The sequence below is a fragment of the Saccopteryx leptura genome, chromosome 2 (assembly GCF_036850995.1).
Source record: "Saccopteryx leptura isolate mSacLep1 chromosome 2, mSacLep1_pri_phased_curated, whole genome shotgun sequence".
Classification (NCBI taxonomy): domain Eukaryota; kingdom Metazoa; phylum Chordata; class Mammalia; order Chiroptera; family Emballonuridae; genus Saccopteryx; species Saccopteryx leptura.
Genome location: NC_089504.1, coordinates 113,970,108 through 113,986,904, shown reverse-complemented (window position 1 = coordinate 113,986,904; position 16,797 = coordinate 113,970,108). Strand labels below are relative to the sequence as shown.

Sequence of the window (16,797 nt, the reverse complement as noted above, 5' to 3'; positions counted from 1 at the left end):
ATCGAACCTGGGTCCTCCGCACGCTAGGCCGACGCTCTACCGCTGAGCCAACCGGCCAGGGCCTAATTTCACATTTTTATTGTCTTTTGTTGCTTTCCTGTGACCGGTCAAAAGTGCACCATGACTTTACAGACACACTGTATTTTGAGGTTACTTTATTGGAGTACAGTGGTCTTTTATTTGTCATGGGGATTAGATTCCAAAACCCCCGGCTAGAGGCGAAAATCTGCGAAGTAGCGACCTTATATTTATTTTATTATTTATATTTTATGGCTTTATAAATCTTCCCCACACTCTTATAAATACTTTCTATGCTGCCCTGGCCAGTGGTAGAGCGTCGGCCTGGCATGCAGGAGTACTGGGTTCAATTCCTGGCCAGGGCACACTGGAGAAGAGTCCATCTGCTTCTCTAGCCCTCCCCCTCTCCTTCCTCTCTGTCTCTCTCTTCCCCTCCCGCAGCTGAGGCTCCATTGGAGCAAAGTTGGCCTGGGCGCTCTGAGGATGGCTCCATGGCCTCTGCCTCAGGCGCTAGAATGGCTCTGGTCACTGCAGAGCGACGCCCCAGGTGGGCAGAGCATTGCCCTCTGGTGGGCATGCCGGGTGGATCCCGGTCGGGCGCATGCAGGAGTCTGTCTGTCTCCCCTTTTCCAACTTCAGAAAAATACCAAAAAAAAAAAAAAGAGATACTTCCTATGCTCTGGTTGGTCGCCTCCCATCCATTAGTCAATAGTGTGCCGTGTATAATCTCACATGGTGAAACTAGCTCAAGCAGAAGCAGCTGTAGCTGCGTTTTCCAGACATACGAGTCTTTGTCTACTTATCTGCTGTATGCTACGTATTTTATATTTAGATTTAATATTTTTTAATGTTTTAATATTTTTATTTTAAAAAATACTGTTTTCAATTTTTTAGGCTAGAAAATGCTTATTTTACTTCAGAAATAATTAAAATAATAAATATATAAAAATACCTATAGATGCTCTTTCATTCTGCCTGACGTCTGAGTCCAGGGCCCTGCCCGGTTCTCCCAGCACTCTGTGGTCTGGCCCACAGGAGGCTGTTTGGAGATGAGTGGGGACGGTCCAGGGATAGTGCGGTGTTTCCCTTTGCGTTCCCAACTGCCTGTCACAGACTGGAGGTGATACCCAGGAGAGTCTAATGAACATAGGTTGTGTTAAATTATAATCTGGGCCCTGACCTAGGAGAAACTGAAGCCTGACTACTTGAAGGGGCTCCCTGACAAGATGAAGCAGTTTTCACAGTTTCTAGGGAAGAGGTCATGGTTTGCAGGGGACAAGCTCACCTATGTGGATTTTCTGGCTTACAACATACTAGACCAGCACCGCATATTTGAGCCCACATGCCTGGATGCGTTCCCGAACCTGAAGGACTTTGTTACCTGGGAATAGGGCCTGAAGAAGATCTCTGCCTACATGAAGTCCAGCGGCTTTCTCCGAACGCTGGTGTACACAAAGATGGCCATGTGGGGTAACAAGTAGGGGTGCAGGTCCGGAAGTTGGGAGCTTGGAGCACGCTGGGGCCTAGGGGACAGCGGGCCCTCCCTGAGCCTCCATGGAACAACTGTCTTTCTCCTTTTCTTTCCTTCATTCCCATGGTGGTCCTGTCTGGCCCCTTGGATTCCCCAGTCCCAGTGCACCCCGGGTTTAAAGCTCTTCAGCGCCCTCTGTGCCCAGTGTAGTCATCCCCTGACGTTTCCCTGACTGCAGTAATTTAGAGCTAGGCAGACAGACCTTTCATTCAGTGGTTGTTTTGCTGTCAAGAGCCGGACCAGACCCCTGGCCTGTAGCACTCTGCCCTGGGCTCCCACCCCAGCCCTGGAGACAAGTGCTGCCTGGGTGTGCAGGCCCTACCCCTGACATGGCCCCTGCCCAGCCCTGCCTGAACCCCAGTAAAACCTCATAAAAAAAAAAAACAAGCCTATATACTGCAAAATCCTGTGATACAGCGAAACATCCACAATACAAAATTAGATACATACAATTTAAAAATTCATGATACAGTGAGACCGTGAAAAATGAACCGCAATATGGTGAAGGACGACTGGTGTCATCGGCCTGTAACATAGTTTTTAAAGTGTACAAGATGATGATATTTATATGTATTGTGAAATGATCACTGCAGTAAGTCTAGTTAACATTTCCAGACAGAGTTACAAATTTTTTTTGTGTGTGATGAGGGCCACTAGCATATATTTGATAGAAATACGTCATTTTATAGATACAAGTTTTTTCCATTCCAAACATCCTGACATCATTAATTGATGAAGTACAAAATGGTTTTAGATAACATCAACATTTCTGAGCTTTGTTCTGCTAGTACCCTTTTAGGTTCACCAATATAAGGTGGAGGTTTTGTGCAAAGATGGTAAGACTTTCCCTGTCCTGTTTTTGTAACTAACTAACCAATTCCTTTTTTTTTAGAGATTTTATTTATTGATTTTGGGGGAGGGTGAGAAATAGTTGCTTCACTCTAGCTCAATGGTTCTCAAAGTGTGTGCCAGGGCACACTGGTATGCCCTAGAAGATTTCCAGGTGCGCCCTATGGTATTCCAGAGAAATATGTGCTTGTTGGGGACCAAAAAACCAACAGGTTTTTGGAGTTTACATTTTTGGGGGACAGAGGTGTGGGGAATTGGCTGTAAGCTGACAGTCTGCCCAACCCCCCACCTCACTTGCCTGATTAGGTTGCAAAGGCTGTTAAGCTGTGGTGCTGGATTGTTTACACTACCCCCCATGTTCCCTGGAAAGACTGGAGGCAAGTGTCTTCTATCCTTTGGTGTAAAGTTAAGATGATATGTATGGTGGGGGTTTTCTGCACTCAACACAATTAAGACTAAAAAGAGAGGAATTCTTCAATGTATTGATGAGGAAATGAGAGTTTGCCTTTCAAATATATGCCCAAACATTGAAGAAATTGCTAGGACACATCAGGCTCATGTTTCTTTTTTTTTTTTTTTTTTTTTTTTACAGGGACAGAGAAAGTCAGAGAGAGGTTTAGATAGGGACAGACAGACAGGAACGGAGAGAGATGAGAAGCATCAATCATCAGTTTTTCGTTGCAACACCTTAGTTGTTCATTGATTGCTTTCTCATATGTGCCTTTACCGTGGGCCTTCAGCAGACCGAGCAACCCCTTGCTTGAGCCAGCGACCTTGGGGTCTCGAACCTGGGTCTTCCGCATCCCAGTCCGACGCTCTATCCACTGTGCCACCGCCTGGTCAGGCTCATGTTTCTCATAAACACAAGAATGAAAAAACTTAAGTTTGTGCTGGGACCTGCTGAATGTACTAAATCTTAACTAAGAATTTATATATATATAAATTTTTTTGTCGTTTTTAAATTTCTTAACCCCTCTTTTTTAAGAATTCTAAAAAGCATAACTCAAAAGATGTAACAAAAATGTTTTTTAATGTCAGAATAAATTTAATTTTGTTGTAATTATTTCATTTAATTACCATAAAAGCACACTTGGACTTTATATTTTTTTTCTTTAATATTTGACTTAATTATTATAACATATTTCTCAGAAATTTGAATATAGTGCACCTACAATTATTTGTAGGATTTTAAATGTGCCCTGGCTTCAAAAAGTTTGAGAACCGCCTGACCAGGCAGTGGCGCAGTGGATAGAGCGTCGGACTGGGATGCAGAAGACCCAGGTTCGAGACCCCGAGGTCACCAGCTTGAGCGCGGGCTCATCTGGTTTGAGCAAAAGCTCACCAGCTTGAAACCAAGGTCGCTGGCTCCAGCAAGGGGTTACGTGGTCTGCTGAAGGCCCGCGGTCAAGGCACACGAGAAAGCAAACAATGAACAACTAAACTAAGGTGTTGCAACGCGCAATGAAAAACTAATGATTGATGCTTCTCATCTCTCTTCGTTCCTGCCTGTCCCTGTCTATCCTTCTCTCTGACTCACTCTCTGTCTCTGTAAAAAAAAAAAAGTTTGAGAACCACTGCTCTAGCTGTTCATTGGTTGCTTGTTGTATGTGTCTTCACCAGGCAAACCAGGGTTTACAGCCAGTGACCTCAGAATTATAGGTCGACACTCTATCCATGGCACCACCACAGGCCAGGCTTACTAAAAAGTTCTTAAAGTTTAAATCTTGATAGTGAATAAGTGATGAATTAACTCAATTTTGGAAAATCATTAACATAACATAAAAACAATTTAATGGTTTTTAAAACAAGCTTCAAAAATTTGTTTATTGATAGTTAATTAAGGAAAAAGGTGGAAATTTACAGCCTAATTTCTAACATTACAGCTACCTTAGTATTTTTTAGTTTTTAAAACACACAAAAAATGTAATTTGGAGTGTTTTTATAAGGTAACATCTCAAGGAGATAGTAACTATGAAGTTTTTTATATTAAATAGGTACTTTTATATTAAGTATGTCCTGTTCTTGATTTATGAACAAGACAGGCCCCAGCTGGTGCTCAGTGGTAGAGAGTCGACCAGCATGTAGACGTCCCAGGTTTGATTCCCCATCAGGACACACAGAAGTGCCCGTGTACTTTCCCACCCCTCCCCATCTCGATTCTTTCTCTGTCCCCTTCTTCCTGCAGCCATGGCTTGATTGGAGTGAGTTGGCTCTGGGCACTGAGTATGGCTCCATGGCTTCCACCTCAGGCACTAAGAGCTTGGTTGCTGAGCAATGGAGAGGCAGCCCCAGATGGGCAGAGCATCACCCCCAGTGGGTTTGCTGGGTGGATCCCAGTAGGGATGCATGTAGGAGTCTGTCTCTCTACTTCCCCTTCTCTTACTGAATAATAAAAAAAAAACATTGGCAATTGAGTATGCTGGACAAAAGAATACATTTAAAACAGCTGTTACAAATGTGTCTTCAGTTTTGACTGATATTTGTGCTGTTGGTATTTTATTCTAGGATGTGCCATTATTTTAAACATTACCAAGAAAGAAAAGATGTTGCCAGCTGAACTATGATAGTAATGTTGAGAGACATACTGATATTAGAGATCTGAAATATGAGCTTTTTATAGATGAAATATTGTAATGACCATAAATTTCTAAAATTATTAATGAGTAGTATGTTTGTTTTAAAAATAAGATTAAGTTAAATTTATTTAGATTGTATTTCTTTAATTAAACTTTCTTAACAAATGAAAAAGTTTTAAAAAATTCTTTGTCTTTCACTTCCTGTCCTTTCTATCATAATGTCTTTATGATTCATACTATTTTTTTTTTTAAGTGAGAGGAAGGGAGGCAGAGACAGACTTCCATATGCACCCTTACTGCCATCCACTGGGCAAGCCCCTTATAGGTAATGATGCTCTGCCCATCTGGGCCTGCTCCGTTGCTCGGCAGTTGAGCTATTTTTAACACCTGAAGGGAGTCCATGGAACCAGCCTCGGCACCTGGGCCAACTCGCTCGAACCATTGACCCATGGCTGCAAGGTGGGGGGAGAGAAGGGGGATAGAGTAGAGAAGCAGATGGTTACTTCTTCTGCCTGAACATTGAACCCAGGACATCCACATGCTGGGCCAACATTCCATTGAGCCAACTGGCCAGGGCCCTATGATTCACTAGATGTAGGTTCTTATAACTTGAAATATGGTATCTTTGTAGGAAGGATGCTTCATTTTTTTATTATTTTTTTATTTTTGTATTTTTCTGAAGCTGGAAACAGGGAGAGACAGTCAGACAGACTCCCGCATGCTCCCGACCGGGATCCACCTGGCACGCCCACCAGGGGCGATGCTCTGTTGCGACCAGAGCCACTCCAGCGCCTGGGGAAGAGGCCAAGGAGCCATCCCCAGCGCCCAGGCCATCTTTGCTCCAATGGAGCCTCGGCTGCGAGAGGGGAAGAGAGAGACAGGGAGGAGGGAGAGGGGGAGGGGTGGAGAAGCAGATGGGTGCTTCTCCTGTGTGCCCTGGCCGGGAATCGAATCCAGGACTTCTACACACCAGGCCGATGCTCTACCACTGAGCCAACCGGCCAGGACGGATGCTTCATTTTTTTTTAAACCATAATATTTAGTAGTTGAAAAGATGACAGTTTATAAATTTGCCTTTTGTCCTTTTTATTTTTCAGTTCTAAACTTTACATCTCTATATTGTTTATTTACTTTTAATTTAGAAATTAAATTTAATGGGGGTGACTTTGATCAATAAGAGTAGATAGGTTTCAGGTGACATCTAGATCACATTTGAACTGTTGATTGCATTGTGTGCCCATCACAAGTCAAATTATTTCTATCATTATGTATTTGTCCCTCTTTACTCCCCTCCCCTCCTTCCTCTGGTAACCACTTCACTTTTGTCTCTGTCTGTTAGTCTCAGATTTCTATCCCATCTGTGTGTGAAATCATACAGTTCTTAGCTTTTTCTGATTTACTTATTTTACCTACTATATTGTTCTTAAGGTTCATCCATATTGTCATAAATGGCAATATATCATTTGTTATATCTGAGTAGTATTGTTTAAAATTTAGACTTCCCCTTTCTTGCCTTGCTCTAGATAAAATGAGTTAGAGATGTATAAGTTAATTAAATATGCTTTATTATATTTATTAGGTGTTTATTTGTGTGTTTATCAGCTTTATAAGTGAAGCTGAACAGAGCAGTTTTTTATTTTAAGTTCTCATTTCTCAAAAGTCGTGTAGGGTCAGGTTCAGCCAACATTAAACATTCACTATTAACTTTTCAACTGTAATTCATATTACTGAGAGTTAAGTAATTTTTTTTTTTAGAAAAAGATCACACTCATATTTACTTTTATAGAATGTAACAGTATCCATTTGAATACCTGTGTGATTGATGAGTATGAAAATATTCATTTAAAAAAATCTTACCTATATATTGTAAATATATTTTCTTAAAAATGAGCTGCTTCTGTGTAAGTTTTGATTCTGATTGTGTTAGTCTGCTAGTTTAGAAAAACATTAATGAGGATTTTGTTACTTTTCAATTAGGATTCTCTTGATGAAAGATGAATCTGTTTTAAAGAATCTAGTACAGCAAGAAGCTAAGAAGAAAGAATCTGTTCGAAATGCTGAAACAAAGATTGTGAAACTTACAGAACAGCTTCAAGCAACAGAGAAAATTCTCAATGTCAACAAAGTGTTTTTGAAGAAGCTTCAGGAACAAGTAATGTTCTTTTTTTAAATGAAAATATTGTAGTGTCATCTTTACTACACGTTTTTATGGGCCAAATTTTTAATAAAATTATATTCTCCCTTGAGATATAATATTAGGATATTTCTATTTTCAGTTGAATCCTTAAGTTGTGGTGTTGAAAAGAATTTATTTCCTCTTCTAAGGTTTACATTCATATTTTCAGAATTACCCTATTTTTTCAGATTCATAAAGTGCAACAACGTGTTACAGTTAAAAAAGCTTTGACTCTAAAGTATGGAGAAGAGCTAGCTCGGGCAAAGGCAGTGGCTAGTAAAGAAATAGGAAAACGGAAACTGGAACAAGATCGCCTTGGAGTAAGTTGTTTGTAGAAATATTTCAATTTTGAAAAGCAGAAGGTTTTTATGACAGTTTTTGAGGGTAAGAGATATGTAAAATAACTCAACTTCTTCCCTGCGTATTCAGAGAAAGATTAAAGCTTTGGTTTTCAAATGACATCCATGTTTTTGGAACCTTGTTTGTTTATTTTGTCTTGACTTTTTTTTTTTGTTTTTTTGTAGATCATAGATTAACACAACTGTTGGAGAGTTGTAAAACTGTCTTATTCTCATTATTGATTTAGTTTTTTAATGTTGGCATTGTATCTTGTAGGGATAGCACAATTACCTTAACAAAAGTTGTTTATAAAATCATAGCAATATAAAATATTTATATCATTTCTTTTCCCCCCAGCCAAACAAAATAATGAGACTGGACAATTCTCCAGTATCAAGTCCAAGAAAGCATTCAGCAGAACTAATTGCTATGGAAAAAAGACGATTACAAAAGCTAGAATATGAATATGCCCTGAAAATTCAGAAACTGAAAGAAGCTCGGGCCCTTAAAGCAAAGGAACAGCAAAGTATCACTCCAGTTATAGAAGAGGAACCTGAATTTTCTTTACCTCAGCCCTCACTTCATGATCTGACTCAAGATAAATTAAGTCTGGACACTGAGGAAAATGATGTCGATGATGAAATTTTGTCTGGGTCAAACAGAGAACGAAGAAGATCCTTCTTAGAATCCAACTCATTCACTAAACCTAACCTTAAGCACACTGATACACCTAACAAAGAATGTGTAAACAAATCTAAGAACACAGTAGAAAAACCAGAACTTTTTCTAGGGTTAAAAATTGGTGAATTGCAAAAATTATATTCAAAAGCTGACAGCTTAAAACAACTGATTTTAAAAACCACCACTGGCGTTACAGGAAAGGTTTTGTGTGGTCAGGTAACTGAACATTTCATAGTCTTTATCAATGTAGAATATACCATAGCCTTATATGCCTTATAAAATTACTGTTTTCTTTTACAGGAGATTTCTGTGGATATAGATTTTGTGACAGCACAGAGTAAAACAGCAGAAGTGAAGCCATGTCCTTTCAGTCCCTACCACAGCCCTCTTCTGGTTTTTAAATCCTACAGGTATAAAAGAAAGATTTGATGTGCTTGAGTTCTAGGATTGCTCCTGTTTTTGATATCTTAACTTCTAATATTTGATCATAATGAAAAAAATTGAATTATGGTTATTGAAAAATGAACTTGTTCTTTTAGGGAAAATTAAGTGTCTTGTCATAACACAAACCATATCAGGAAGTAAGGTTGCGGTCATACTTAGGTTTATTAGTTCTTATCAAATTCTAATTTCTGGCTACTGATAGAATTGTGAATTTTGGTTTACTACCTGTTAGAAATTTTAAGAAAAAATAACCTGAGTCCTGTGAGAGCCCTAGATTTTTGTTTTTTAATTTTACTATTACCCTGTATAAGGAATACATTGGCTAACTCTCATAAAATTGACTTAGGTATTCTTGGGTGTTTAACTTTGTGAGAGGTTGTCTTTGTTTTTATTTTTTAAATTCTTGTTTGTTGATTTTTAGAGAGAAAAACATTGATTTGTTGTTCCACTTATTTATGCATTTAATAGTGTTGGGGGAAAGCGAAAGCACCGAGTGACTTTCTGTTCCCATCCTGAGGAAGTCAAGGTCGAGGCCAAGCACTCGTGACTGAAAGCAGTCATGTTCAAGGAAGGCCCAAGGACGTGAGTGTTTGGCTCAACCAGAGCTTTCTGTAGGCCAGGAATCAGACAGCACATGGTGTTTTAGTCTCAGAAAGGGCAAGAGAAATCTAATCAGTTTTGCAAAACTAAGTAATAAAATTGTACACTGTATTCTACTTGTTCTTACAAAGATGACATATTTCTGCTTAATAAATTCGATAACTGATCTCTCCAAGGCATCTCAATTCTTAGATTGGGGTTCTCCATTTGCAGTATTGTTGTTTCTGTCTCATTCCTTTGCGGCTCCTCTTCATGAAACTCTGAATGTTAACAACAATTTGTTGATTCTTGTATGTCTTCTGACTGGGAATCAAACCTGTAACCTTGGCAAATCTTGGCAAATCAGGACAGTGCTCTAACCAACTGAGTTACCTGACCAGGACTGTCTTTGTTTTTAGACTTACAGGATGTTGTGAGACTTAAATGGGTATGATTAAACAATAATATTGTAAAGCACCTAACAGGTAGTATAGACTTTTTCCTTAGCTTATTTTTTGGCTGTTAACATACGTAAGAAATACCAGTATCATACAGATATATGGTGTGAAAACACTACTTTTAAAATACAGGTTATTTTGGCCCTGGCTGGATGGCTCTGTGGATGGAGTGTTGTCCTGGTGTGCCAAGGTTGCAGGTTTGATCCCCAGGCAGGGCATGTGTGAGAGGCAGCCAATGAATGCGCAGCTACATGGAACAGCTAAGTGGAACAATGAGTTAATGTTTCTCCCTCTCTCCCTTCCTCCCTCTCTTCCTCCCTCCCTCTCTCCCTCCCTCCCTCTCTCCCTCCCTCCCTCTCTCTCCTTCATTCTCTCCCCCCTCTCTTCCTCCCTCCTTCCCTTTCTCCCTGTCCCTCTCTCCCTTTCTCCCTCTCTCTCTCCCTTTCTCTCTCTTTCTCTCTCTTTCCCTCCCTCCTTCTCTCCCTCTCGCTCCCCCTTCTCACCTCTCTCTCGTTCTCAAATCAATGGAAAAATTAATAAATAAAAATAAAGGATATTTTATTTTCTATTTCAGGATTTTTTGTTTTTATTATTTATTTTAATTTATTGTGTTTACATAGATTCTAGTTTTGCCCCATGCACCCCCCCCCCCCCCCCATATTCCCCTCAACATCTCCCTATTTCAGGATTTTTAGTTCTGGGTATAAAAGTAGTTTTTTCTTACCATTTGATATTCTGGTTGTATTCTGGAGTTAAATTTGCTATTAGGTAATTGGATAAATAGTATGCTCAAAGTATAGAAATTTCAACTGGGAAGGAAAAATGAAAATTTTCTTACTTTTCTGGGATATTTTTATTGGAGCCTAACATGTCCACTTCTCTTCTTAGATTTAGTCCGTACTATCGAACCAAGGAAAAACTTCCCATAAGCTCAGTATCGTATAGTAATATGATTGAACCGGATCAGTGTTTCTGCCGTTTTGATTTAACAGGAACATGTAATGATGATGATTGTCAGTGGTGAGTAGTTTTAATTTTGAACATTTTATAATATAAAAAACATTCTTGGTTATTGAGCTTTGATATGTACATGATTATCTTTTCTGTGTTGCCATTTTATTTTAGGCAGCATACACAAGACTATACGCTTAGCCGAAAACAGCTATTCCAGGATATTTTGTCATACAACCTGTCTCTGATTGGTTGTTCAGAGAGAAGCACTGATGAAGAAATTGCTGCTGCAGCAGGTTTTTAAAGACCTCTTCTTGTTCCCCGAGTGAAAATTTGAATTTAGGCAATTTAAAAATTTAATGTTCAGTTGTTGACTTTTAATTGCTATAATAATTTGATATCTTCAGCTTGACACTTTATCTAGATCTGCTTTGTCCAATACAGGAGTCAGTAGCCATATGTTGCTATAAAAATTTAAATTAATTTAAATATACTCCCTCAGGCCTGGCCATTTGGCTCAGTGGTAGAACGTTGGCCCAGTGTGTGGATGTCTTGGGTTGGATTCCTGGTCAGGGCACACAAGAGAAGTGACCATCTGCTTCTTCACCCCTCCCCCTCTTGCTTCTCTCTCTCTCTCTCTCTCTCTCTCTCTCTTTCTCTTCTCTTCCTGCAGCCATGGCTCGATTGGTTTGAGCTAGTTGGCCTCAGGCACTGAGGATAGCTCTGTGGCCTCCACCTCAGCTGGTAAAAATGGCTCAGTTGCTGAGCAATGGAACAAGGGCCCCAGGTGGGCAGAGCATCACCTCTTAGTGGGCTCCCTGGGGGGATGGATCCTGGTCAGGTTGAATTCAGGAGTCTGTCTCTTTGCCTCCCCTCCTCTCACTAAAGAAAAAAGTAAAATAAAATATCCCTCAAGTCACAATAGACACATTTCAAGTTCTCAGTAACCACTATTGAGCTCAATAGTTCAATAGCCATAATGATGGTAAGTGCAGATATAAGACATTTCCATCATTACAGAAAGTGCTTAGGACAGAGGTCATCTAAACAGTAAGTTTACTTAGAAGACTATCTAAACATTTGTATAGAAATTTCATTAATGGCCTGACCTGTGGTGGCGCAGTGGATAAAGCGTCGACCTGGAAATGCTGAGGTCGCTGGTTCGAAACCCTGGGCTTGCCTGGTCAAGGCACATATGGGAGTTGATGCTTCCAGCTCCTCCCCCCTTCTCTCTCTCTCTGTGTCTCTCTCTTCTCTCTCTCTCTCTCTCTCTCTCCCTCTCTCCCTCTTTTTCTCCTCTCTAAAAATGAATAAATAAAATAAAAATAAAAAAGAAAATTCTAAAAAAAAAAAAGAAATTTCAGTAATGATTTTAAAGTAGACTCCTATTTTTATTATTTTGTTTAAAAATAAAGAGAGTTGGAAGTTGTCTGTAGTTGTATGTTCTGCAATGAAATAAAAAGGACTTAGACACTGAATAAAGCAGCGGTTCTCAACCTGTGGGTCACGACCCCGGCGGGTGTCGAACGACCAAAACAGAGGGGTTGCCTACAACCTGTCGTGACCCACAGGTTGAGAACTGCTGGTATAAAGCATAGATTATAGTCAGACATTTTGAGTAGATATTGTTATGCTTTTCTCCAGATTTAGTGCCAGTTAAACCTTAAACTACAGGTCTTCTGGAAGTAAAGGAATTGGTGTTTATTAAATTTAATGTTATCACAACCCAGAGTAATTATAAAGTTGCTGAATTCAGTCAGTCCCAATTCGGGACTTTTTCACTTACTTAGTTTATTTCAGGAAATACACTTTTTTCAACCCAAACTGGCGTACATGATGTGGTAAGATTTGCCATAATTATTAAGATAATGTGGGTCTTGCCCTCTAGAAGGTCATAGGTGTTTTTGACTACTACCATATACTTCTTTTAAATTCTTAAACTATTCTTCACTTCATACTCTTTAATTAACCCATGTTTTTTATACTTTTTGTGAAGATAGCATTGCTCTATTTCAGAAAAATATGTTGAGAAACTTTTTGGAGTAAACAAAGATCGAATGTCAATGGACCAGATGGCTGTTCTTCTTGTTAGCAATATCAACGAAAGTAAAGGCCATAGTGAGTATATCTGTTTCTCTTTCACAAAAAGACGTTGTAGTTTTTTTAGGACAGCAAATTTTTTGTCATTATATCATTATGTCATTTCTAACACAACAGAATAAATTTAGGTTTTTTTGATTATTATTTGGGTAGTCTTCAGAACCATAAACTGGGTGTATCTACTAACAGTCTTCTCCTGTCTACTTCAGCACCTCCATTTACAACCTATAAAGATAAAAGAAAGTGGAAGCCAAAGTTTTGGAGAAAACCTGTTTCAGAGAATAGTTTCAGTAGTGATGAGGAACAATCTGTAGGACCAATCAAGTATGGTAAGAAGGAATTTAAGATCCAGAATCATTAAGTTGTGGCGCTCCATTTTACTAATCTTTTTTTAAAAACAATTATGCTACTTGGCATTTAAGGCAATTAATTGGTTCTTCGTTTTGCAGGACTGCCCCTTAAATTGTAGGACATATTGTATTCATGGTCCAGTAAATGCAAGGATTACTTTTTAGTAATCATGAAAGCTCTGAGCCTGTTTTCTGACATGCAGTAAGTAGAGTCAGAAAATGAATAAATAAATGAATGAACAGAGTACGCATGAATCAGTGTCTTATTCTCAAGCACATCTTGCATTATAATTTCAAGTTTACATAATTTGTTTAGTATTTTTGGATACTAAACAAGTAAATACCTGATAGGTGTATGCTCTTGTGCTTATTTACATGAATGTAACATTTGCCCTCTAATTTAGAGATAGTGGAATAAATCATCATTATAAATTATAACTTTCTCTTACAATTTAATGAATGTGAATTATCAGGTGATGGCACTTACTTTACCAGTCTTGGTGTGGTTTCTTCAGTGTTTCTTGGTTGAAGAGTCCTCTTAGTTTAGTCCAAAGTTGGTTTTTCCAGATAATAGTTCTAAAATTAGTTTGTAATCCACTTTGGTTCTGGGAGGTGAAAATTGGTACGTCCGCCTACTCCAGCGCCATCTTGTCTTCTCGGCAGTTACTTTAAAAGAGGGAGGCCGTACTTGTTTTTGGCCCAACAAAGTCCTAATTTATACTTGTTGTCCTGGTATAATTTTTAATAACACATCCTTTCACTCTTAGAATGGTCCTGTTTTGTACAATAAATTATAAGATTGTTTTACCTTACAGCTATGAGCTACTGCATGCCATTAGAATCTTTAGATTTTTAGATGATTTAAAGATGAAGCCGGTTGTTGTTTCTTGCATCTGCTGGTAAGAGACTCTATGAAGCTAATACCTTTTTACAGCCTTTCAGCCAGAGAACCAAATAAAAGTTCCAGCTTTGGATACAGTTGTGACTCCAGATGATGTCAGATACTTTACAAGTGAGACTGATGACATTGCTAATTTAGAAGCAAGTGTGCTTGAAAATCCTTCTCATGTACAACTTTGGCTCAAACTTGCATACAAGTACTTGAATCAAAATGAAGGGTAGGTCCCCTTCTAATCTTTGTGTAAATTGTTGCACATTTATATTTTTTGTGTTTGAGGTTTATTTCTTCTGTGATAATCATGTTTCCTTCTTATTATCAATGGAGCCTTTGTTTTTTGACAGAACAAGAAGCACTTTATTGTTTAAAAGCTGTTTAAAAATATGTAAGATTAGACCTGGAGTTGTGTGCATTTTTCAGTGTATAGGTAAAAAAATTACCTATAGTTTTTTAACTCTAGTAGTGTCCTATTTCAAAGTAGGATTAGTAAGAACCAGTAAATTCTGATTAGTGTAAGGATTAATAATTATTATTATTATTATTTTGTGACAGACAGTGAGAGAGAGAAAAAAGGGACAGATAGGGGCAGACAGACAGGAAGGGAGAGAGATGAGAAGCATCAATTCTTCGTTGTGGCTCCTTAGTTGTTCATTGATTGCTTTCTCATATGTGCCTTGACCGGGGGACTCCCGCAGAGCAAGTGACCCCTTGCTCAAGCCAGCGACCTTGGGTTCAGGCCGGTTGAGCCTGCGTTCAAGCCGGTAACCTCAGGGTTTCCTGGGTCCTCTGCATCCCAGTCTTACTCTGATTCCACTGCACCACTGTGTGGTCAGGCTAATTATTGATTGGATTTTTAAGAAGTCAAATAGTGGAACAAGTTACATATTTTTTGTTAATTTTCATTTGGAGATTTAAAGCTTGTCTAAGATCCTCTAAATGCTGATGAATTGCCTTTTTTCCCTGCATGTGGTATTATATTACATGTATGCAAATAAGATAAATAGTAATTTATTTCACAAATGACAGTTCCTCTTTCATAAATGCATTTTGTAATTCTTACTTATTGATAGGTTTCCTGGAAATAATCTTTTATTGCCAGGAATAATCTTTTATTATTGTAATTTTAAAATTACAGTAATTGTTTTTTTTTACATGCTATTCTGATCATCTCTTAAAACTTTGTATAAAAGCTTTTTTAATAAAGCAGCATTGCACAATGCTAATAAACCTTACATACCTGAATATGGTTCTTATTTAACTTCCATGTTAATGGGATAAGTTAGAGTGTTTTCTGACTCATTTACTGAATGAAGGCCAAAGAACTTAACATTATTTTATGAATAGGATCATGAGAGACAGTTATCTTCTCCGGGAGATAGCAAGCTTTTGATCATTGAAAAGAACTGTTATATTGACAGCTTTGATATTTTGTACTGGCAGTAGCTGGCCTTGAGGAAGAATTGTTTAACTTTTCTCATTCCCAGATCAGTGTAAATCATAAAAGTTATTGCCGAATATGGACATAGAGCACATTTTGAAGTTGATAAATTAGTGGTTTTATAACAGTGGTTTTATCTGGTAAATGCTAACTGAGCATCCACTTAGGAAATGTTGGGTTTGTGGGAAATCAGGACCTTTCTTTCTATCTCTCTTTGTCATAGGTGACCCTAGATTCTTGGAAGGTTCTAATAGAAAATGGAATTTAAAAATTAACTCAGTAGACTAGCCCAGTTTAAAAGTATTTCAAACATTAAAAAAAATGTTCCTGCTTTTCTTTTAAACGTGTAGGCTATGCTCAGAGTCCTTGGATTCTGCCTTAAATGTCCTGGCTCGGGCTTTGGAAAACAACAAAGACAACCCAGAACTTTGGTGCCATTACCTCAGATTGTTTTCTAAAAGAGGAACCAAGGAGGAGGTGCAGGAAATGTGTGAGACAGCTGTTGAATATGCTCCTGATTATCAGAGTTTTTGGACTGTGAGTAGAAAAGATAACCTGTGTGTGCATGTGTGTATATTCATAACTCTTTGGATCATCTTAAATATTGATATGTAGCTTAATTAACATCATCTGCTTTATTTGCATATAGATATAATACCTTTACTTTCAGTATCCAGTAACCGCAAAACCACTTCTCTGGGTCAGGATTAATTTAGACTAAATGAGAAGAAAATATTTAGTGAAGAGGTGATTTTTTGGTTGTTGTTAACTTTGTTGGTAAGGAAAAAAAATTTTTTTAAAACATTTCATACTCACCTATTCTTAAGTGTACTTAATTTGGGCAAAGTTAAGGGAATTTTGTGCAAAGCACCTGTAACATTTTTTCTTTTAAATTTCTTTTGCATGTGTAACATTTTCATTAATGCCAAAAATAGTATATTATCTGTTCTCATTACTTGCGGAAATATTCTTAATCTGTAATTTATACTAATATTGAACCTTGCTAAGTAAGATACAAAGATGTGAAAAAAATAGGTTCTTCCTCATTCTCTAAGAGAATGGGATGTTTCCACCTAGGTTTAAACTTAAAATTATATTTAATCCACTTGTAAAATAAATATCCATTAATATCTGAACTTTTACTAGCTGAACTTAGAAGCTTTTAGATTCAGATAAACTTTCAGATAAATTTATTACTCTCAGATCTATCATTTTCTTGCTAACTGAAATTCAGAGCAAATAGATTTGGATAACATGGTATCCCTTATTGAATGAACCTGCCACTCTTACTTGCGTAACACAAGTACTGAATAGATGTGGACAGTGAAATATGCTTGATTTTTTACTTTGAGCCTTATACCAAAGTGAATGTTATTGATCAGCACACATTTTTAGGGTGTAATGTTTTC

General features: G+C 38.2%; 1 protein-coding gene across 3 annotated transcripts in view; it reads left to right on the top strand.

Annotated features, from left to right (window-relative positions):
* Positions 1-16,797, top strand: part of ZFC3H1 (zinc finger C3H1-type containing) — a 73,496-nt gene that overhangs the window by 38,957 nt on the left and 17,742 nt on the right. For all 3 annotated transcript variants that reach the window (XM_066368563.1, XM_066368564.1, XM_066368562.1), the window contains exons 13-22: positions 6,952-7,126; positions 7,339-7,470; positions 7,847-8,386; positions 8,471-8,580; positions 10,540-10,671; positions 10,777-10,898; positions 12,619-12,720; positions 12,912-13,031; positions 13,987-14,170; positions 15,739-15,925. In XM_066368563.1, coding sequence (XP_066224660.1) covers positions 6,952-7,126; positions 7,339-7,470; positions 7,847-8,386; positions 8,471-8,580; positions 10,540-10,671; positions 10,777-10,898; positions 12,619-12,720; positions 12,912-13,031; positions 13,987-14,170; positions 15,739-15,925 — 1,804 coding nt within the window. The remainder of the gene's footprint in view (positions 1-6,951; positions 7,127-7,338; positions 7,471-7,846; positions 8,387-8,470; positions 8,581-10,539; positions 10,672-10,776; positions 10,899-12,618; positions 12,721-12,911; positions 13,032-13,986; positions 14,171-15,738; positions 15,926-16,797) is intronic.